At 47.0% G+C, this 24092-nt stretch overlaps 1 protein-coding gene across 1 annotated transcript in view; it reads left to right on the top strand.

Moving 5' to 3' along the window:
• LOC138570297 (cocaine esterase-like) overlaps positions 1-24092 on the top strand; it is a 955042-nt gene that overhangs the window by 171605 nt on the left and 759345 nt on the right. The window contains exon 5 of the mRNA XM_069649071.1: positions 11861-12014. Within this exon, the coding sequence (XP_069505172.1) occupies positions 11861-12014 (154 nt within the window). The remainder of the gene's footprint in view (positions 1-11860; positions 12015-24092) is intronic.

Below are 24092 nucleotides of genomic sequence, written 5' to 3'. Positions count from 1 at the left end.
CAGAACAACAACAGTAATGCGTATTAGGTACACAGTGGAGAGCCCACCTAAGTTTGAGAATCCTGCGAGGGGAGAAAAAACCCTAGTTTACCACATTTCAGAACAACAACAGTAATGCGTATTAGGTACACAGTGGAGAGCCCACCTAAGTTTGAGAATCCTGCGAGGGGAGAAAAAACCCTAGTTTACCACATTTCAGAACAACAACAGTAATGCGTATTAGGTACACAGTGGAGAGCCCACCTAAGTTTGAGAATCCTGCGAGGGGAGAAAAACCCTAGTTTACCACATTTCAGAACAACAACAGTAATGCGTATTAGGTACACAGTGGAGAGCCCACCTAAGTTTGAGAATCCTGCGAGGGGAGAAAAAACCCTAGTTTACCACATTTCAGAACAACAACAGTAATGCATATTAGGTACACAGTGGAGAGCCCACCTAAGTTTGAGAATCCTGCGAGGGGAGAAAAACCCTAGTTTACCACAACTGTTGAACACAGTGAGGTGAAGACACCAATGCGAATGTAGTGACCCGGTGTAGGTAGGGTGGGCCGGGAAAAGGTGGAGATAGCAAGTGATGCTGGCGCCTGGCGTCCCCTGCGGACACCTGCAGACACACAGGGAGCCGCAACTGTAGGAGTCGCCCTCGGCCTAGGGGCCCTTAGCCGCAGGGTGCTGCCGGGCAGAGGGCTGCCCAGGAGGGAATGGTTATAGGAAGAGGGAGGGGGGGTGTGGGCGGGCAGGGAGGCGGGAGGGAAAGGAGGACCAGGAAGTGGGAGGGGAGGGGAGAGCAGGCACAACAACGCGCTCAGAGCGCGGATGCAAAAAGCATCAAAGGAAAAACACTTGTTCAACTCACGGAGGCCCGCTAGGGCCGGGCAGGGCTTCCAAGGCCTGTACTTCCAACAGGGCTACCAGCGACTGCTCTCCCACGCTCAGCTCAACAAAGAAGCGAGCAGGGGGAGCGGGCGTCGAGTAGCCCAGAAGGGAGGCAGCCGGACAGCCAATCAGAGGGGGGGTGGGCTGGCAGGGAGGCGGGAGGGAGAGGAGGACCAGGAAGTGGGAGGGGAGAGCAGGCACAACAACGCGCTCAGAGCGCGGATGCAAAAAGCATCAAAGGAAAAACACTTGTTCAACTCACGGAGGCCCGCTAGGGCCGGGCAGGGCTTCCAAGGCCTGTACTTCCAACAGGGCTACCGCTCTCCCACGCTCAGCTCAACAAAGAAGCGAGCAGGGGGAGCGGGCGTCGAGTAGCCCAGAAGGGAGGCAGCCGGACAGCCAATCAGAGGGGGGGTGGGCGGGCAGGGAGGCGGGAGGGAGAGGAGGACCAGGAAGTGGGAGGGGAGAGCAGGCACAACCACGCGCTCAGGGTGCGGATGCAAAAAGCATCAAAGGAAAAACACTTGTTCAACTCACGGAGGCCCGCTAGGGCCGGGCAGGGCTTCCAAGGCCTGTACTTCCAACAGGGCTACCGGCGAATGCTCTCCCACGCTCAGCTCAACAAAGAAGCGAGCAGGGGGAGCGGGCGTCGAGTAGCCCAGAAGGGAGGCAGCCGGACAGCCAATCAGAGGGGGGGTGGGCGGGCAGGGAGGCGGGAGGGAGAGGAGGACCAGGAAGTGGGAGGGGAGGGGAGAGCAGGCACAACAACGCGCTCAGAGCGCTCAGTGTGGTCTGCAGTGGAGCAGTGGAGGAGAGAACACTCGTTATATTCCTTGTAGTATGTCCTCAATGGCTGTTTTACCTGGGGAGGAACCTTCAGCATCCTGCAGTAACACCACTATCCCTGACTGGTGCACGGTGCAGAGTGTGGTGAAGAGTGTGGTCTGCAGTGGAGCAGTGGAGGAGAGAACACTCGTTATATTCCTGGTAGTATTCCTCAATGGCTGTTTTACCTGGGGAGGAACCTTCAGCATCCTGCAGTAACACCACTATCCCTGCCCGGTGCAGAGTGTGGTGAAGAGTGTGGTCTGCAGTGGAGCAGTGGAGGAGAGAACACTTGTTATATTCCTGGTAGTATGTCCTCAATGGCTGTTTTACCTGGGGAGGAACCTTCAGCATCCTGCAGTAACACCACTATCCCTGCCCGGTGCACGGTGTAGAGTGTGGTGAAGAGTGTGGTCTGCAGTGGAGCAGTGGAGGAGAGAACACTCGTTATATTCCTGGTAGTATTCCTCAATGGCTGTTTTACCTGGGGAGGAACCTTCAGCATCCTGCAGTAACACCACTATCCCTGCCCGGTGCAGAGTGTGGTGAAGAGTGTGGTCTGCAGTGGAGCAGTGGAGGAGAGAACACTCGGTATATTCCTGGTAGTATGTCCTCAATGGCTGTTTTACCTGGGGAGGAACCTTCAGCATCCTGCAGTAACACCACTATCCCTGCCCGGTGCACGGTGCAGAGTGTGGTGAAGAGTGTGGTCTGCAGTGGAGCAGTGGAGGAGAGAACACTCGTTATATTCCTGGTAGTATGTCCTCAATGGCTGTTTTACCTGGGGAGGAACCTTCAGCATCCTGCAGTAACACCACTATCCCTGCCCGGTGCACGGTGCAGAGTGTGGTGAAGAGTGTGGTTTGCAATGGTCCGCCATGGTACCGGAGGGAGCAGAAGCTGGTCCATGTGAGTCCATGTGAGTTTGCAACTGGGGTTTTGTAATTTGGACAAGCAGTAAAAACCATTCGCACAAGCTTAATTTAAAAAAGAAACTTTGTGACTGACGCAATCAATGCATTTATCTCTTTGTTTTCATGTTAAACAGAGTGGCGGTATTGTAAAGCCTTATTTATTAATCTCCGTTATAAACATCTATTGACTCAGGAGCACTGTCAAGCTACTAAGCTGTGACTATTTTTATTTGTATTCTCTCTAAGTGCTAATTGACACTAAGGAGACGTTGCTGAGTTGTGGAACATTAGGTTTCTAAGGTGTGACTGCACTTAAAAGTAGCTTCCAATTAGAATGTTTTTGGAAACATTTGAATTGGTCCTTTGCAAATTTGATCAAGTTTCATAAGAAAGAGAACTAATATTAATAGTTTGAGAAGTGGACTCCTACGGGATGATCTTAGAGCTCTGGAATTTGATGACCGGGTTCCGTTAGGGAGCTCGGAAAACCGTCACGCAAAGATGCAGAATAAGACCCAGGCTCAAGCATTCAGTGAACAGGCACACAATAATTAGTGGAAATCAAGGAGTGCCAGGAACAACAGTGAATGAAAACTTTAGCACCGTCGTTAGCTCCCCCAAAGTGGGCCAAGATTCTAAAGCAGTTTTTGAATATGATTTGGAATCACACCAACAGCAACAACAATAAAAAGGAAAATAACAGATTTTTTCACAAAAAGATGTCGCAGTTTGGGTGACGTGGATTGTCACGATTCAAATGAAGGGGAGAACCATCAAGCGCAGCCCTGTTCGGGAATCGAGGGATCCATCAAGCGCAGTCATGTTCGGGTATCGAGGGATCCATCAAGCGCAGCCCTGTTCGGGAATCGAGGGATCCATCAAGCGCAGCCCTCTTCGGGAATCGAGGGATCCATCAAGCGCAGCCCTCTTCGGGAATCGAGGGATCCATCAAGCGCAGTCATGTTCGGGTATCGAGGGATCCATCAAGCGCAGCCCTGTTCGGGAATCGAGGGATCCATCAAGCGCAGCCCTCTTCGGGAATCGAGGGATCCATCAAGCGCAGCCCTCTTCGGGAATCGAGGGATCCATCAAGCGCAGCCCTCTTCGGGAATCGAGGGATCCATAAAGCGCAGTCATGTTCGGGTATCGAGGGATCCATCAAGCGCAGCCCTGTTTGGGTATCGAGGGATCCATCAAGCGCAGCCCTCTTCGGGAATCAAGGGATCCATCAAGCGCAGCCCTCTTCGGGAATCAAGGTTTGTCAGTTTCTCCCAATAATGATGTCAGTTCACAAGTTCCTGCTATAAGTCCTTATATACAATCTTTCGTAATGAGCCCTGTTCTTACTCCAGTGGTACAATCGCAGACAAATGTGTGTTTATTACAGCAAACGCCAGACAACAGGTTCACACGTTCATCAAACATTGTAATGATGGCGTGAAAGATACGACTGATTCAACACTTTCAGCGTTGAATATTGTGTTAAACCTATTGGTGAATGTGTTTGAACTATTAAAAGGTGAAGTCCAGACACGTTCTGGAATTGTGTTGGAATTAACTAAAGAAGTTGGTGGATGGGATTCCTCTTTGGTAGGTTTTAAAACTGTGATGAACTCTACAGTGACAGTTTCCTCAAAGGAACTAAAAATGGAAGTAGGAAAGCAGGCGACTGGGATCAGTGATTTATAAGGGAAATCTTTAGGCATTAATCAACAGATTGAGATCTTTAGTGGAAACTAGAAGCTTTGACGGATAAAGTACAGCAGAATAACCGGAAAGGAGATGTAAATGTGGTCCCAGTCATGGAAGAGGAAGTCATTAAGGGACTGGACGATGGTCCTCTTTCGGCATCTGTTTTGGAGGAATTTATAAGACTGGCACAGATCTCGAATGACTCAGGTCTAAATAGTGATATGAACGTGAAATTCATTCAATCCCCTCCGAACATGGATTTTGAAATGCAAGCTCCAAAACAGAGTACAAATAAGGGGAAGAAAAAGAAAAATCAGGGAAATGTAGGAGGAATTGTGACTCAATCACAGCAAGCTGAAGCGAAAAAGCGTGCAGGATAAAGAAAGCAGTAAAAACAAAATGTTTCTGTGTACTCAATACACCATGTAAAGAGGGTTGAGGAGAGGTTCAGACAGTAGGATAATACTAAAGCATACAGAGCTGCAAACTATTACTAGCGTGGGATAGTACTTGCTAAGTGAGCCGTGTACAGCCCATGATATTCAATATGTAAGTCCTAAATTCACGACGTAAGTGAATATTCCATCAGTAGTAAAATCGCGCGATGGAATGCTGTAAGGAACTCATGGTGGCCACAGTAAAGACAGACACAAGTCATCACTGTTCAAGGGTGTTTATTAAACTGTATAAATGGGTGAGAAAAACGCCTAATCTAAACCTAAATCTTAGATGGGAGCAAGCCACGACCATCAAATAATAAAAAGGCAGTCCTAGTGGCATCTTGGCAAATAAAAAGGGCCTATACTAAGAAAAATCTATTGCCAATCCTTAGCGCTAAGTTACAAAATAGTGTGGGATAACGTTCACCAGAAAAGAAAGAAGTGTTCATGAAACGATAAGTCAGGATGGTATTGCTGGCGTCTGCCTTCCCCACATTTTTAGTGCTGGACAAGGCGGGACTTCTGAGCACAGCACACTCCTGGGCCTCGCCAGTACGAGTTTAATGTTTTTTTTCGAATATCAGGGCCTTCTGTGGCCAAATCTCTGTTACACAAAGTCTCTTGCCTCAGAGGACCTGAAGTGCCAAAACAAACAAAAAGTTACTTCAATAAATCTTCCACGTTGGGCGATTACCCTTCACCTTAGGATGCCCCTCTGCCGGGATTCGATCCTTCTCTCAGTGTTGGCCTCCCGCTGTCGGGTTCACTACAGCCTTGTAATCACAAGTTCAATAATAGTTCACTGTGGACATCCCTCGGCCGGGTTCACTCTTGTCAACACAATGTTCTCGGGTTTTTTAGGCTTCACCCCGATTCTCAGGCATCCCTCAGCCGGGTTCACATTTGCCAGATACACAGTTCACCTTGCTTAATCACAGTACGGGATTAACTCTCGTTAGCTTTCCCCTTTGCATCACTCTGTCGTGTTCACATAGCCATTCTAAAACAATGTTCAGAATCTCATCAGAAAGTGGGGGGTTCCCTTACCCTACCTTTCTCTTGCCAACGGCACAGACACTTTCGACTGTACACAGGATTCGATAAGACCCTTGTAGGACCACTCTGACACCTCACGTCGGCCTCTCCTAGGGTCTGCTGGTACTAATAGTTTCCACAGAGGGGACAGCCAGAGTCCTTCAAATGAACACTCCTGCGTCGCCTGACCACTCGGCAGCTGGCCCTTCGCTGGGCTTCCCAAAAGTTCAAACACAAACAATACTTTGTTCACAAGTCCTTGTGTTCACAATATGTTGCTGATTGCAACCTTCAGCTGAACACAGTGTGGCTCCTGTTAGGAAAGATTTCATTTTTATATGTAATTTTCCCTCCAGTTGTACACCCCCAAACTTTTTGCTGCTGTTTAAACACCATAGACTGACTTTTCCAGAGAAGCACAGCCTTCAGCTGCACTCCTCTGGGCTTTCGCTCACTTTTTATGGGGAAACGGACATGCCCTTAAGACAGTCAGTACTGGGAGACTTTCTCTCCTTTAGTCCTTTTCCAATGTTGCAACTTTTCTGCAACATGTAACAAGTGCACAATGTACCTTCCACTACAGTGTACTTGGGTCTGTAGTCATTTTCCAAAGGCCCTAGATACTCCCGATGGACTTTTTGTGAGATGTGCAGATGTGTCATGGACAGGGCTGGTGGCACCTTATATTTCATGTAATTTTAACCATTTTCCTGCCATTTTAACCGTGCTTACCGCGTTTGTCATGAATAGGTGGCCTGGCTCGAAAATGGCCATGCCCCGAGGTTCTTTGTCCTGTCCTTTGACCATCTTGCCCCTTTGCCTTCCCCAGGTCGAGTCGACCTGGGTCAGTCCTTATTTGGTCATGCAGTTTCCTGCGAAACGCCAAGCTTTCGCTGGCTTCTGCATGCCTTGTGTGTGTGCCTCCAGGATGTGGGCTGGAGTGTCTGTCTCCAGTCCACATCCTGGGTGCCAGAGAGTCTAGAGTTCTGTGAATGCCTGAAACCACCGTGGTCCATGATTGGCCCACGTATGGAGTGTGTGTTTGTGAGCAGATCTCCCATTGGGTCCTCTCCATTTTGGCGCGAAGGGAACTTTGGATAAGAAGAGGCCCCAAACACCCATATCATGTCATTCTCACTGAACGAAGGATAGGATCCAAGTATCCTGAAACTAAGAAGCCAAGTCGAGGACCCACTGGTGAACCACTGGCAAGTTTGGCACCCTGAGCCCGCTGTCGTCCTGTGGGACCCCTCTGCATCTGGTTGTCCTAGAAGGTCTGCGAAGACACTTCGACCCATTGGAATAGTGGGACCAACTATTCTCGGCACCTTCAACAAAACCTGCAAATAAGCCTTATTGAAGTGTCCCTGGTCCAACCAGTGGGCAGACCAGCTTACGCAGGACTTTTGCTCTGTCTCTGCCGTCGTTTCGAGGAGGCCCTCGAAACTTGGTATGTCTCCGCCGTCGTTTCGAGGAGGCCCTCGAAACTTGGTATACTGCTAGCTCTTTGTCCCCGGCACCCTCACACCAAATCTCAAACACTTGGCATTACCAGGTCTAAAGTGAGACGAGTGCACCAGGACCAGGGTAAACGCGGTTACCGTGTTGCCCAGCGGCGGCAATGATTTTTGCAGTTGCACTGCATTTGTGACCCTCTTGCCCCTGAAGCCTGCTGCAGTGAAACGGGCCTGATCCATCCACCAGGAGCAGAGAAATCACCACTGTCTCATTTGGGAATTATCGCTGTATCGCCGGAACTGAAAGCGTCCTTTTTGTCGCATTTGAACATGCAGCCGCAGTGGACCCAACTGGCGAAATTTTGTCTGTAGTGCGCCTGGGGCCGGTGAGTAACCCTAACCTTAACCGGTGGCCCCTAGCGCCGCCATCTGTTTTTGCACACAAGTGGCCCCTGAGGGTCCCTCTCCTTTCCACTGCTAGTGTGAACTAGCGCCCTATTCCCGAACCTTAGAATCACCTCTGCCTTCAAGTGAAGGCCCTCCTCGAATAGTGGGAATCTATTCTTCATCGCCTCACCCACCTTCCTGAGCTGCTAGAGACCCCTGAAGAGACCACTTTTTGCCCATTGGAACAACCGCGTGCGCCTGCACTACATGTACTATTGAGCATAAGGCTCCTCTCTTCTTAGAGTTTGGACTGCCTCTTAGTTAGGTGTGTGCTTGATGTTGAAGGGGACTAAAGACTATCTGCACTGCCTATTTTCCTTCCCCTCTAGGTTGTGAACATAATTTGTGCCTTTAACCCTTTAGACCCCAATGTTCTTGTATTGGTTGTGTTGGTTTGATAGTATTGCTGTGATTCTTTTACTGTGTGTTGAGTTACAAAGGCCTAGTAATAAATGTGTTTATATTTTTGATATATACACCTGTCTGTGTAATTTGTAAATGTCCTTGCTCTGTGTGCTCATTGAGGTCTTTCAGTCACCCTCACCCCTCCGGAGACTTAGGGCCTCATTACACGGTAGGCGGTGAGCCATGGCGCTATTAGCACCATGGCTCATGCTGGTAAAATACCGGCACCGCCTTGGCGGAAAGGGGATTTACCGCCCCATTCCAAGGTTGGAGGGGCGGTAAATCCCCCTTCCGCCATTGCCCTTCCCCATTCCCATTTCTGCCCCATAGGGCTCTATGGGAATGGGGAAGGCGCTAATTACGGCACCGCAATTTTGCGGTGCCGTAATTAGCTCCGAGGTCCCTTAGCGGGTTGGATTTTAACGCCTGCAAAAAGCAGGCGTTAAATCCCCCAACCCGCAAAGGGACCTCGTAGTAAGGCGGTAGGGATTTACCGGTACCGGTATTTTACCGGTACCGGTAAAATCCCTACCGCCATCCGTGTAATGAGGCCCTTAGTCTTGACCGCAGACCATAGCTACCTTGATTGGTATGGCTTGTCCAGAGGTTACCCTATTCAATTAAACTAGGCTGACCTTCTGAACCTCTGCCCACCAGGTCAGAGTTCAGAAATCCATCTTAACAGCACCCTGCGACTCACCAGCTGTGTTGAACTCCTTGGCGTTTCTTGTCTCTGAAGTCAAGGACGCTACCACGGTAGCAGGCACATCTCCCTACCTTGGTTATCAGTGCGGGAGTGCTTTGTGCACCGCTGACATCTTTTACACCACACACCAGCTGTCGTTCCCTGTCTTATAATTCCATGTAATGGAGGCTTTGCAGTTCTGGGTTGAAAAGGGCAAGGGCATTTCACTCTTTGTTGTCTCCTCGGGTATCGCCACTTTTCTTCTCCATTTGAACGGCCATCCTGGAATAGTTGCCTTCTCATGTGGTTGGCCTTGCTGGTAGTGTGCTCGTGTGCTCCGCCTTCTATCCCTGTGGGGAAGGTAAAGGGTCATCAGGTGTATGTGGTTACTTTCCATTGCCTGACTCTGCCTGACCCTTGTGTTGGGACATGTCAGGTAAACGGCTCTGCTGTTAGTCCATTGTCTGTCATGGTGTAAGAAAGTGTCTGTGTCAGGAAAGGGGGTGGGGCGGTAGAGATTCTAAATATCTTAAGGGGTAGGATGAGGAAAATGTGTCATAATTAAAGGGATACTGCGTCTCACCCTTCGGTGTCCCACTTCCACTCCCCAAAGACCCCTCATCCAGGTGATCCTTCTGCACTGGTCCACCTCCAGCAACTGGATCCAATAGCGATGGCCATGTCTTGGCCACCTGGAAGACAGATCCCCGGGGACTAGTACGTGAGACACCTTCAGGTTTCTCACAGTGCAAACTGAAAAGATTCGGGCCCCCATTCGGTTGGAGCCAATATTAAATAGGAAAAAGGCACCTCCGGCTTCCTCATTTAATTTGAACTCGCCACCGAATCAAGGACTAGAGCTAGAATTAAGCTTCAATGTCCACCATGAGCAAACTCTGTCAGTAAAGGAGGTGATGGAAGAAGGAACAGTGCAGAAGCCCCAAAGGGTTGGAGGGGACGTGAGGAAGATTTAATGAGGCCCAGTACAGCCCCGGCCTGGGGTAGAAGCAGAGGCTTCGATTAGTCAAACTTTTGCTATCCTGAGAGTGTGGTTGGGACAATTAAAAAAAGGAAAGGGACATAAGGTGTTAAATCAAAGTGCTATTTTGTCAGTCTTAAAGGAAATCCCAGAATTGCACCTTTTCTCCACTCAAAACATTGACTGTATTTATTTCCCACATGATGAATGTACATTCGTAGTCAACATGGGTTTAAAAACCCGGTTGAGTGCTAATGTGGTTTTGGCGACAAACGCAGCGCTTGGAAAACTAGATGATGAGGTGTCCATTGAGATTCCTAATAACAATGTTCAATACAGTAATTGGGTGGATGATGATGGCAGTTCAACTAGTCATGAGGGGGGAAGTACTATAAGGCGATTGTCTAATAGCAAGATGGCTACCTGGAGTTCTGGCGATCATAATTCTTTGAGTGAGACCCAGACAAAGGTATGGTTGCTATTACCGGAAATTCTCACGCAAATTTTCCAGAAGTTGGTGGTTACTGAGTATGCTCTCTAGTGAAAAAGGAGTTTAGATTGATCAGCTGGAATTCGCAGGGCTCCAGTTCCATCAGGAATAGAGCTATGAGAGAGGCAATATTTGGTAGGTACGATTTCATTTTGTTTCAAGAGACTTGGCTGATGAGTCGCCTTAAGGTGAATGGATTTTCTATACTGGAGCAATTGGCCAGGCACATTATGGGAGGGCGCCCTGCCTGTGGACTTTTGATAGTGTCTCCGAATTCTGTTATTGCAGAACTCAAACTTATTGCAACTGATGATCAAGCATTTTGGCGGGCAAAGCAGTTCTTGGGATAAAATGATAGTCGTGATCAATATTTATAGGAATCCCACGGGTTCTAACTTATCATTGTTTATGTAGTCCCTATTTGCATTGTTGTTGAAAGTAATGTCCATTTGTGGCCCAGTGGGTATAGTGTTGGCAGGGGATTTGAATTCTCAATTTATTACTACGCCATGGATAGGGGTAAACATAGAGATCCTGCTCCAAATGGTAAGAATTGGCTCACCTTCTTTTCTGAATGTCAAATGGGAACATTGAGGGGGATGTGCTTCCAACTATAACTTGAAATGGGGTTCTTCGGGGTTCAACTATGGATTAGCTACTTCTGTCAGAGGACATGTTTGCTAGGTGCGATAATGTTGGGTAAGGGATTTAGGAAGCAGCAATCATAAAATGCTGACTGTGAGTTTCTTGCTGCTAATTTCAGTTACAGAAATAGGTCATTGTTGTGATTTGAGAGTAAATAACAGAAGCAATAGAATTGTGAAATTTAGAAAGGAAGGGGCTACCTTAAATAATAATTTACAAAACTCTTTGAATAGTTTAACTGACACAGAATTAAGAATTAAGAACTTCATGTGACCCGTCAAATATTCCGAAATGTTTATGGGATTTGGTTTCACGTGGAACATATGGAATAAATGAGAGGTTAGTACATAAACATTCTTTCGATGACGTGACATTGTTTCGGAAAAGAGAACTGAGGAAATCTATCCGGGCTCTTAAATATAAAACTGTTTCAAAATAAGTTTATCATTATGAGTTCAAGAGATTTCATAATGTCCTATGGGGCAGAATGGGGATCGGGAGGCCGACCATTCATCTCGTAATGGGCCGGTAATGGGCCGGCAATGTCCCATTCGCGGGTGCCGGGGCCGGTAGTGAGTTCGGCAATAGCCGTGCCCTTAATTACCGCCAAACCGGTAATGAGGCCCATGAACTTACCAGAAATTATATATGACCAAACCTGATCAGACTTGACACTGACACATTGAATGTAGCTGCCTTCGAAATAATGATCAAATGTGTACAACGTGTCAATACATGATTAGCTACATGACGAGCTGTTTCCAGGCCAATAAGGCATAAGCGACATATGCAAAGCTTGTGTGGTATTTATTGCATGATCCGGTGAGTATAGGGGCCGGCAATAGGGTGAATCTTCACCAGGTGTGAAATCTCCCCAACTACTGGTCACTGCAGTTTACAGTCCCCTTGACTTTGCCTTTACTGCAGAAGGATGGGTGGTGGCTCACCTCGTTCTGCTCTGATTTCAGCACTGGCGATGAGCACGCACGTGGGAACTGGGGACTCTTGGACCAAGTCGCAGCCCTTCAGTGGGTGAAGAGAAGCATTGAAGACTTTGGAGGGGACCCCACCTCCGTCACCATATTTGGAGAATCTGCGGGGGCGATGAGCACTGCTGCACACGTGAGTCACTGACTGACTATCTGTGCCCGGGATCCTTTGTTACTAGGCATGGAGCTTGAGTGATGCAGTGTTGTCCAGGGACGTGCCAGAAAAGGTTTGCAAAATGAAGGAATACAGCACAGGGTTGGGGACAGTGCTGTTTCTGTGCAATTTGTAGAACTGCTTTTCTTTTAGGACCAGATATGCATGTATATATGATGAATGTGAAGGACACAGGCATTGGGTGACTAGTTTATGCTCGAAGCAAGAGATGCAACATTGCAAGAGATACCCCCTTTTGGGTATAATAGTTCTTGGCCGGCCCCAATGGTATAGCCTGTCTTCACTTTGGTAATGTCGGCCGAGCTCAAAGTGTGATTGGTTCAGCCTGTTCCAAAAGTGACCAAGAGAGAGTAACAAATATCAATAACAGCTATTGATCTATCATAATATTAATGAGAGTATGAGAGTAGGAACCCTCATCCAAAAAAGAAAAATATTACCCATTCCATAGAAATCCGTGGAATGAAAACTATTTAGAACTTCCGTTGGGAATCTTACTCAATGGAAAGGCAAAAATATCAAAATAGTTCTCCAGACCCAGACATAGGCAAATACGTATTGTGAGACAGGCATGGTATCAAGAGAGACACAGGGCCTCATTACACGGATGGCGGTATTAGCACATGGACCAAGGTGCTATTAGCACCTTGGTCCATGCCGGTAAAATACCGGCACCGCCTTGGTGGAAAGGGGAATTACCGCCCCATTCCAAGGTTGGCGGGGCGGTAATTCCCCCTTCCACCACTGCCCTTCCCCATTCCCATTGTTGCCCCATAGGGCATAATGGGAATGAGGAAGGTGCTAATTACGGCACCACAATTTTGCGGTACCGTAATTAGCACCAAGGTCCCTTAGTGGGTTGGTTATTAACTCCTGCAAAAAGCAGGCGTTAAAGCACCAACCTGCTAAGGGACCTCGTAGTAAGGCGGTAATGGTTAACGGTCACCGTTACCATTAACGGTGACCGTTAACCATTACCGCCATCCGTGTAATGAGGCCCACAGACTCAAGTGTTATAGTTTCAAAACCTTTATTTACTATAATGCTGGGGTTGGTTTAATACCCAACTGGCCCGAACTCCAAAGGGATTGTTCCCTCAACTGATGTTTCTATGGGTCGTCGAAGTCTGAAAGTCCAAAACCAAAAGCCATCTGTGTGTCTAAACCTATGCTTGCCCTCACTCTCTGATAAAATGTGGTTTGGTGTCTCTTAATAGTGATTCAAAAAGAAATATATACAAGGACTGGTTTCAGGTGGTCTTCTCACCAGGCGTGGCTTGGTCAGTATCATCAAATGTCAGCACAATCAAAAAGAGGTTGTTTGTTAACTCTTCTCCACAAAGTTCTTGCACTCTGTTCAAACAACTTCTAATATCTTTAGTTCATGGGGATTCCCTTCCACAAGCTTCAATCCTTCAAATTTCAGACAAAACAAAAATATAACACAGTCCCTCTCAAAGCTTCTTAGGGTTCCCTTCCCCAAGCTTAGGCCCCTTCAACTTCAAACACAAGTTCCGTTTGAAAACATACCATGGCCACCTCGGGAAAAAAACTGGCCGAACGACATCCGGATGGTCTTCGAGGTAGGACAGAGGCACCACCGTCCAAGACCGACACTAACGAAGCAGGTGGCATTAAACCATGAAAGTGGATTGCTGATACATTTGGCCGAAAACAGACGAACTAGCAACGAACCCATGGCGCAGCCATTGTGAGCAAGGAGATGAATAAGCAGTTGACCCATCCTACTAAGATCATTTTGCTGATGGCTTCATGGAATACCAGGGGCCATCACCATCTCACTAAACAGAGCGACGTTAATTTAGGCTCATTTGATCTGCTGTGTTTACAGGAGACATGGCTATTGGAAAAACCGGTGTTGGATGGTTTTACTGTCGAAGTTTCATCTGCCTCGAAGTCCTCACTGGGCAGACCATCGGCAGGTCTCTTGACTGCCACACGTGTAGGGTCAGGGATTTCCATGAAGGATAAAATTAAAGAAGAGTACGGCATGTTGACCACCTTAGCGACATGGCATTATCAAGACCAGGTCCAAGGGTCCTGGATTAGTGCTGATCTCGCAATCATCAACCTATATTGGAATCCCGACAGAACCACAATCAAACAATTTTGTAACTTAGTAGCAAATGAAATCGACGAAATCAGAGTGGACCACAATGTGCCGAACATTATTGTATGTGGTGATTTAAATGCAAAATGCGGGTCTTCTTCCTTCAAAGACAGTTCACCAGCAAACCTGGCAATCATTGACGAAAGAGGCCGGGCTTGGCTTAATCTAATGAACTCACGAAAGCTACATAACGTGGCAACACTCCAGGACTGGGGCTCCCAAATTCCAACTTGGGAAAGGTCCAAGTCATTTGCCAATTTGGATTACATCTTTGTCACTGAAGGTCTGATCCCGTTTCTTAATAATTACAAAGTCCACAAAACCAACAAAAGTGACCATAATTTACTGCAGATGTCATGGGGGGGGGGCATTCCAAGAACAGATCCATTACTCCCCTGACTTGGAATCTAACATCCAACAAAATCGACTGCGGTTAACGTCCGAAAACATAAGAACTTTTAAAAACAGACTATGCAGGAAGCATGCATCAGTACATAGAGACATGGCAGAGACAAGACCTGAATATGTCTCTCTTTTGGTAACCCATAGAGTGAGCTTCTCCGGAAAAAATTCGAACCAGCCCAAAACCACCCACACGTATAACGCTAAGGTGGTAGCAAAGAGGAAAGAGCTAAGAAAGTTAAAAAGATTGCCAGTAAAAACCAACACCGAAGAGTCGTGGAAAGCCCATTACGTTGCCAACATGGCCTACAGATCCTGGATAAAGCAGCAGTGCGTGATTCTATACCAGAAAGACGCGGAAGCAATGCAAAACACCTTGATGACTAGGAACACGACAGATTTCTGGTCACTTTTGAAGAGTACAAATGATCGAAATGAGCAATAGCTCTCTAATTCAGTTCCTGAAAAAGTCTGGTTGTCGCATTTCACTGAACTTTATCGCCAACCTCCTACGGCAGAATTCCATCATTTACCAAAGATCAAGGAACCCTGGCTTGATTTATCAAACGTGACAGACATCCTTAAAGTAATCACAAACTTAAAATCTTCAAGAGCCCCGGGGCCCGATGGTCTAACAAATTTAGACCTAAAGAAACATCCGATTGTTTGGGCTGAAGCCATTGGTGAGCTATTCAACTTTTGTGTAAATCAGAAGCAAATACCCACTACTTGGACGGAAGCAGTCTTAGTCCCAATTTTTAAAAAGGGGCTAAGAGACAACCCAGCAAACTATAGGCCCATCGTTCTACTTCACACCATAAGGAATATTTTTGCGTCTCTTTTGCTACAGCACTTTAAAGAGTAATTGTAAAGTGTCCAGACTATGGTACGCCGACAATTTAGTTCTTATCGATCAGACGGCCGTAGGACTGCAGGGACAATTGACCAGCCTAACCACATATATGGAACAAAACAACTTGCAAATTAACAAAAAGAAAACAAAAATTCTGATATTCTCGAAATCAATCAAAGAAACCCAAAGCAAGCCATCTTGGTTTTTGGGAAAGACTAAAATCGAAGTCGTAAAAGACTTTAAATACTTGGGTATTCAATTTGATAATTCTCCAAATGACAAATCCCTTCAGGACTCACTATGGGAGAAGATAAGAAATCTGACAGCCCAAACCCGTGCTTTGGATCTTAAATTTGGAAAGTTTTCTTGGACACTGGCACTCCAATTTTACAAAGCGAAAGTTATTCCAGCAATGACTTATGGCATGGCAGCAAACTTAAACTTGCCCCCACAGATTTGGGTCAAGTTAGAGGGTTTCTTTTGGAAATCGGTATTGGGCTTGCCAAAATCTGCACCCACGCCGGCTATTCGACGGGACTTGGGTCTTCCGTCCTTAGCCTCGGTGGTGGCTCAAAGCGCAGTCCAATTATACAGAAAAATTTTGGACCCAAACTCGCTACCAATTTTTCAGGTTGTGGCACTTGAAATCAAGAAAGGCTCTTGCAAACCATTAGCTGCATGGGTGGGAAAAGTGCAGAAAACACTAGAAGATATCGCCTGCTCAGAAGAAACTTTACTCATGAATCCTGGACGGGTTAAAAAGAAGCTAGAGCTCCAGGATTGGATAAACACAAATGAAAAAACATTACTTTATAAGTCTCTACATCGCCTACCTCCGGCTCTCAATCAGTTAAAGGTCCCACTGAAGTATGTTGAAAAATTTCCAGAGAAAGAACTCAGGAGAACTTTTATGCGTGCACGACTGAACATTCTCCATACAAGGGAAATTCTGGCCATTCGTGCTTGTTCAACGGGCTCAAATTGCCGATTGTGTGGAGTCACAGATCAGGTCGAAACTATTCGCCATCTCCTTTTATCCTGTCCAGCTCTAACAGCCGAAAGACACTCGTACTTAGCACCACTAACTTCAGACTTTTCTGTTTTAGAACAAGAGACTGTTTGGTCCCGCCTGATGGCAGGCGACTCCGCGAAATGGTCCCGGACGGCAGCTAAATTTTTAACTGTGGCTTTAAAAAGAGCTAATTCGCAGCACTTCACCTAACTCTGAACTCTGGGGAGTAAGTCTCCAGCCTTTTTAGGCTCCAGCCCAATGACTCTACCTTGACCAATAGTGGTGTCCTAAAGTACTAAACGGGACAAAAATTGTGAAAATCCTTTTACGAAGTGTGGACCTATAATTTCTTCTTTTGTAAAAATCAATTTGGTTAAATACAAATAAAAAAAAATAATAATTTCTTTTAGGCCTCTCAGGGTTCCCTTTCCCCAAGCTGAGGCCCCTCCAATTTCAAACACAACATTCAACTTGTCAGGATGTACCTTTTTTTCATATACTGTTCCTTTCACAAATGACCTTCTCAAGTGTTAAAATCGGAGACTTTCAAAAACGCCATGTTCTTTGCTCCTCCCAAGAGCGAAGTTCTGATCTTTAGCCCCTCTCTGTATTGCTTTTCCTCTATCCTTTCAGCTTCACGTGCTTCCTGCACATCTCTGTTATCCTTCACTTCACTGTGCCCCTGGCACCTTCCTTTAATTCACTTTCTCTCCCAGTGCCTCTTGCACATTTGCTTCTTTACTTTTGTGCTTCTTGCACCCGTCCTTTTCCTTATTGGGCCTCTTGCAGCAGTCCTTTTCCTTATCGATCCTCTTGCACCTGTCCTTTTCGTTATCAGGCCTCTTGCACCTGTCCTTTTCCTAATCGGGCCTCTTGCACCTGTCCTTTTCCTTACCATGCCTCTTGCACTTGTCCTTTTCCTTATCGTGCCTCTTGTACCTGTTTCCCTATTGTGCCTCTTGCACCTTTCCTTTTCCTTATCGTGCCGCTTGCACCTGTCCTTTTCCTTATCGGGCCTCTTGCACCTGTCCTTTTCCTTATCGGTCCTCTTGCACCTATCCTTTTCCTTATCGGGCCTCTTGCACCAGTCCTTTTCCTTATCATGCCTCTTGCACTTGTTTCCTTATCGTGCCTCTTGCACCAGTCCTTTTCCTTACCATGCCTCTTGTACCTGTCCTTTTCCTTATTGAGCCTCTTGCACCAGTCCGTTTCCTTATCGTGCCTCTTGCACCTGTCCTTTTCCTTATCGGGCCTCTTGCACCTGTCCTTTTCCTTATTGTGCCTCTTGCACCTATTTCCTTATCGTGCCTCTTGCACCTGTCCTTTTCCTTATCGGGCCTCTTGCACCTGTCCCTTTCCTTATCGTGCCTCTTGCATCTGTTTCCTTATCCTGCCTCTTGCACCAGTCCTTTTCCTTACCATGCCTCTTGCACCTGTCCTCTTCCTTATCGGGCCTCTTGCACCTGTCCTTTTCCTTATCGTGCCTCTTGTACCAGTCCTTTTCCTTACCATGCCTCTTGCACCTGTCCTTTTCCTTATCGTGCCTCTTGCACCAGTCCTTTTCCTTATCGTGCCTCTTGCACCTGTCCTTTTCCTTACCATGCCTCTTGCACTTGTCCTTTTCCTTATCGTGCCTCTTGTGTCCTTGTTTCACTCTCACTACGCCTCTTGCACATTTATTTTTCTCTTCGGTGCCCACTTGCACCCTTCCTTTACTTTCAGGTCCCTCATACCCTTCTTATTCACTTTAAAGCCTTTTGCTTTCCTTCCGCTCTCTTAGCACCTTTCTAATGCTTTCCATTCATTTTCTGGTTTCTCTCTGTCTTTCCACTTTGTGTTGGTATCCAAAATCTGTCTTTCTCCCTTGCCGCTGAAGCTAGTTGTACACGCCCGAGTTTGTTTCGCTTATTTGTCTGAAACTCTCTGGGTAGTGTTGTGCTGGGGAGCCGTCTCTCTGGGCACATGGAATCGAGGTCAGGGTCTCACCACCTATCTCTCTGACCCCTTTGGGACCTGCACACATCCCAAGGGAACAAGCACTCTTATGCACACCACCAGCAGGACACAGGCTGCCTCGCTCCGGCTCCCTGGAGACATGGCTCCCCAGCCACACTGCAGCCCCTCACAATCACTGGGCTAGCATTTCAGCGCGCCGCTCTTCTCCGGATCCTCCAGGCCTCTCTCCCTGCAGCTCCCTTCACCTTGGCTTCTTGGATCCTGTCAGGGAAAGGGGGGTTTCCCAGCATATCCTCTGGGTTATGAGGAAGGAGAGACAATGTTAGGGTCAAGAGTTGTGAAAGAGTTTGTTCTCCCTAGCCATCCAGGATATTTTATCTTCCCTTTTCATGAGGGAAGGTCAAGGGGTAGGACGTGAGTTGGGTGACAATATGCCATGAACAATGAGGGTGAGTAGGATGGATTGGGCAAGGAACGGGGGGATACCATGTCTCGCCTTCGGACGCTCTCCCCACAGTCCGCAAGGACCTGCTGCCCAGAAGATTCTCCCTCGCTTGTATGCCCCCACGGTTGAGATCCAAGAGTGATGGCCCTTCCCTGGCCACCTGAACAACGGATCCCCGGGGACTACTTGTGAGAACACCCTCAGGTTTCCCCACAGTATCCAACCAGGCTACATCCTTGCTTGAATTCAAGGCACCTGTCACTTTGGATGGAAAAATTACCTTCTGACTTGGTCTCTGAAATTGAGAAGAAATTCACCAGTGAGTCATGTTGCAAGGCTGAACTCGGCCAGGGTCGCTCTAAGTCGGATAGTCTTCTTGGGTCCCAATGCAGAGGACGAAGCAGGACCTTGCATGTGTGGTGGCCGGGTTAGGGCTCCACATTGTGGGCTGCACATCGTGGGCTACTATGGAGTTCTGTGTTTTAGAAAAATGACTCTGACATCAAGGTGTGGATGAGTAACTTCTTTAATCAGTTTCCAAGTGTAACATCCAGTTTCTAGAGTCATTATTCATTAGATGGTAAAGTCCAGATCTCATAGACAAGCACTGTCATCCTCTCTCTCAGGCTACATCTCTCAACTCCCTCAAGAGAACACCAGTCACACATAAACATTCTAACCAGTGACATTCGATTGTCAATCATAACACTCACTCCAGATTCCATTAGGATATGATATGATATGAATGTTTATTTACATAGCGCCTATACACAATGTGTTTCAAAGCGCTTCAAGGCAAGGGAGGGAACAAGGGAAAATACATCCACATTCTTACAGGCCATGAACAGTAAGGATGTGAAATTAACTATCGTACTCGGCCTGACGACCTTTCAGATAGTGCAAGAGCTAAGACATAGATAAGGAAGGGAGGGGGAGAGTGGGAAGGAAATGGAAAGAGACAGGCGACTACCGTACTAGGCCTGACAACATTTCTGGTAGAGCCGGAGAAAAACAAAAGGTGAGGGAGAGGGGTGCAGAAAGGGAGGGGAGGAACAAAACAAGCGACTATCATACTAGGCCTGGCGACATTTCAGATAGTGCTGGAAGGGTGGTGGGGAGGAAAAAAACAGTAATGGGAGGGTGGAGGAAACAGACGAGTTTGCTATCATATTAGGTCCAGGGACAATTCTGATAGAGTAAGTGCATAGAAAAAAGTAAGGGTAGGAGATAGGAAAAGGGAGAAGAGAAAGGAGGAGAGAAAAGAGAGTAAGCAGTCAAAAAGAGTGGAAAGGCAAGAGTGGAGAGCGAATACAATTGCGGAAGTCAGTAGTAACGCATAATGTTGCAAGCCAGGATACAAGATGAAGATGGGAAAAGCATGATTCAGGGCCACCATGAGTAGAAGAGGCAAAGGAAGTCCAGCATGAGAGTTGAGAAAAGTGACGCACCGTGAATGAAGTCCATAAAAGTCAAATCCAGCTTTGGCCACAAGACAGTGATGGTGAAGGAAGGCACCAGGTGGGCGGGGCTTAGGCCAGGTGACCTAGATCCACTTGCACCTGCTCCCCATCTGCAAAGGAAAAGAAACACAAATACTGAGTAACATTTCAAATATATCACTAGAACTACGCATGTTTCAATCACTTCTTTCAAAAATGTCACTTTAAACCTTGTTTAAAACCCTTCACATCAGGATTTAAATCCCGCACGCCCCTGGCTGACTGAGCACAAACACCTTTGAAACCTAAACTCAAAACAAAAGTTTTAAACAAAAATTGTAAACCTTGTTCTCTGCTCCTCAGCATTCGACCACTTTGATGGAGCACCCAAATATCTGGACAACATATCCCACAAGAAACTACAACCGTCAATTTCAAGCTCACACTCTCACGCACTCACGCTCTTTAAATGTTATACAGGCCTTACATGACATTTATCACCAAACTAAACTTAATCTGCTATTCCACTAATAAACAAATCCTCAAAAGCAAAGAAAAACAAATAACTCCGTTCCTTGCTGCTCGTGTCCACATCTTTAAGCAAACAGTACCTTCAGGGACACGGCCCCTCCTCATGTCCACATCTTTAAACTAAAAGTACCTTCGGGGACATGGCCCCTCTTCCGGCTCAATGATGCAGTGCTCTGCATCTTTGCGATATTGCTTTTATAACAATGCGACAGCAGCACACCATAATCCGATCCCTAATTGAGAGCGCAGACTTGAGAGTGCAGTCTCTTCCAACTTCTCCTTTTTGCAATCTTCTGCACAAGGAAACCTCCTACACAGCGCAGGCCGCTCCCTGCACTTCTCGCTGGCACCCATTTTGCAAGTGTGTCACTGCGCCTGAAAACAGCCGGTTCCAGAGCCTGGTATATGCAGCCTTTTCTCCTCAGCAAAGCCAGAATTAAGAGCCCCGTCCAGCGCTGTAATGGGCTGTCACTCCCTTATGGGGTTGCTGCATATTGGCTCCGAGCCCCTTCATAAGCACATTTGTGACTCCGAATGCCCCCACCTGTGCCATGGGCTCCAAGCCCCCAAGTGTATTCACAGGCTACAAGTTCCTTATGTGCAGGTACGGGCTCCAAGCCCTCTCAAATGCTGGAATGCCCACCAGGACCATCCTCTGCTCCAGGCGCTTTGTACCTTAGCCCAAACTCCTTCAAACAACTTCCCTGTCACTTCCTGGCGCAGATTAGGTTCACAACCTCTTCTGATGCTGCTGGCCTGGGCTCCAAGCCCCCAGCTGCGCAGCATGGCTTCCTAATAATCCAGGCGTAACTTAAACCCCCAGGCCCCTTCAAATCGCTACTGCCTTGGGCACCAAGCCCTCCATGTCGCAGCTTGGGTTACCAACCCCTTAAAACAGTCTTTGGTCCATCAGCCCTGCCAAAGTCTCTTGACTTTCTCTGTGCTTGACCTGTCTAACTACTGACAGACCAGCTGGCCCCTGGCTTTGGCGCATCTCCTTATTTTCTGCACCTGTGCCCTTTTTGCTGGGCCCTTCTGCGCCTATAGCATTAAGCGCTCTTCCTACCTGAGAGAGAGGGTCTTCCATGGTTTGGGGGGCGGTGATTGTCTCTTCTTCTGTGCTGTCCCCCCAGCACAGCCAGCATCCTCGTCACCAATGTGCAGTTCTGTGTTTTAGCAAAATGACACTGACATCAAGGTGTGGATGAGTAACTTCTTTAATCAGTTTCCAAGTGTAACATCCAGTTTCTAGAGTCATTATTCATGAGATGGTAAAGTCCAGATCTCATAGACAAGCACCGGCATCCTCTCTCTCAGGCTACATCTCTCAACTCCCTCAAGAGAACACCAGTCACACATAGACATTCTAACCAGTGACATTCGATTGTCAATCATGACACTCACTCCAGATTACATTAGGATGCAGGATAAGACCAGATCCTTACAGCTACCCTTCTAGCACCTTGTGGTCTGATGCTCCCGGAAGTTACAAAGTCCAAAAGACTAAGGGCCTCATTACGAGGTCGGCGGTAAGGGGTTAACGGCGCCGGTAAGGATGCCGGTGCCGATAACCCCTTACCGCCGCATTACGAGGTCCCTTAGCGTGAGCCGCTATTAGGCAGAAACCTGTGCAGTTCCCTTAGGGAGCACTGCAAAAGGCTTAGGACTACAGGTGTTGGCAGTAAACCCACTTGGTAGCAGTCTGCACCACCCAGATTTACCTGGTAGCTGTGGCTGAACAGTCAGACTCCTCTCAAGAAGAGTTAGACAGTATATAGGGTATACAAGATAGGTACCAAAATACAGTAGCACAAGCAGTGTTTGCTTGTGCAACTGTATATCTGTATCTATTTTGTATACTCTATATACTGTCTAACTCTTCTTGAGAGAAGTCTGGCTGCTCAGCCACAGCTACCAGGTTAATCTGGGTGGTACAGACCTCTACCAATTGGGTTTACTGCTACCACCTGTAGTCCTAAGCCTTTTGCAGTGGTCCCTAAGGGAACTGCACAGGTTTCTGCCTAAAACTGGTGTACAGCGGTGGGATTTGTATTGAGTATACATTTTAGTGTGCTTATAGATACCTTAGTACAACTAACCACAAAGCTTAGCACTAAAAAGTTTATTTTCTAACCTGTCAACTATGGAAAGTTATAGTTAAGAGTCCCTTGCTACAAAAACTGCTGATTGTTTAAGAGTTCTCTGTAAGCATAAGAATCTCCTGACTAAAGGCAAAAAAATGGAGCTAATAGAAAGGTTGTTAGCAAACCAAAGTCTGGATGGTGGTTCAGAGGAACCTACCACTCCAGCAAATGTAGATAACAGTAATGATATTGATATTGATCCAAGTATTGATAATCTTGAGTCAGAAGCAGAAGAGGAGGGTGAGGCTGCTGTGACTGTCCCCACTAGGCCTCTACCTGCTCTGCCAGCTGTACCTACTGGACTTTGCCAGGTCCCACATTTAGTCCTCAATATCTGGAACTAGAGAAAATGAAACTTGATTGGAGTTTAAGAAACGTAATACTCAAGCAGAACAAAGACACCAAGAACTGAATCAAGAACTAAGGCTCAGGGAAATGGAGCTCAAGCATGAGCTAGAGATGAAGAAAGTGTCTGTTAAAAATGCTTCTCCCTCCGGATCCTCTACGAGTTCCAGTCCCAAAAGACCCCGGATGCCTAAAGAGCTTGTGGGTATGTATGAGCCTAAATTGGATGTGTTGGATTGGTTGAAAATGTTTGAGTATAATCATGGGCTCCAGAACAACACAGGAAATGAGTTACTTTCCTGGTTGTTCTCTAGGCTCCCCCCTGTTGCAACTGATGTGGTAATGGAGTTGGGGAGGAGGATAAGAAGGATTATGAATGTGTGAAGCTAGCTTTGATAGCTAGATTTGGGAAGACCCCTTCCCAGTACCTTAAGAGGTTTAGGACCCTCAAAAAGCATGATGGTACTTATGAGGGAATGAAGAATCTTGTGATGTTGGAGTCAATTTATGATGCCTGCTCTCCTGAGCTCAGACAGCACTTGGCTGATTCAAAGGAATTAGATTCCAGAAAACTAGCTAAGGCTGCTGACTTATGGGTTGCCAACAGGGCTACTCACAAGGACTCTGGGGTAACTCAGAAAAAGGATGAGGGGAAACAGCCTAAAATGGACTCCAAAGAGAATTCTAATAATTCCAATCCCAAAGAGGGCCCCAAACAAAACAATAAGGGTAAGCCACAAGGGAAACAGAATCAGGCTAGTGTACCTTCTGGTGCCAAA

This window comes from Ambystoma mexicanum, chromosome 2q (assembly GCF_040938575.1).
Source record: "Ambystoma mexicanum isolate Mex_15411 chromosome 2q, UKY_AmexF1_1, whole genome shotgun sequence".
NCBI lineage: Eukaryota > Metazoa > Chordata > Amphibia > Caudata > Ambystomatidae > Ambystoma > Ambystoma mexicanum.
The sequence above is the reverse complement of the archived record's forward strand: the minus strand, read 5'-3'. Positions and strand labels throughout refer to the sequence as shown.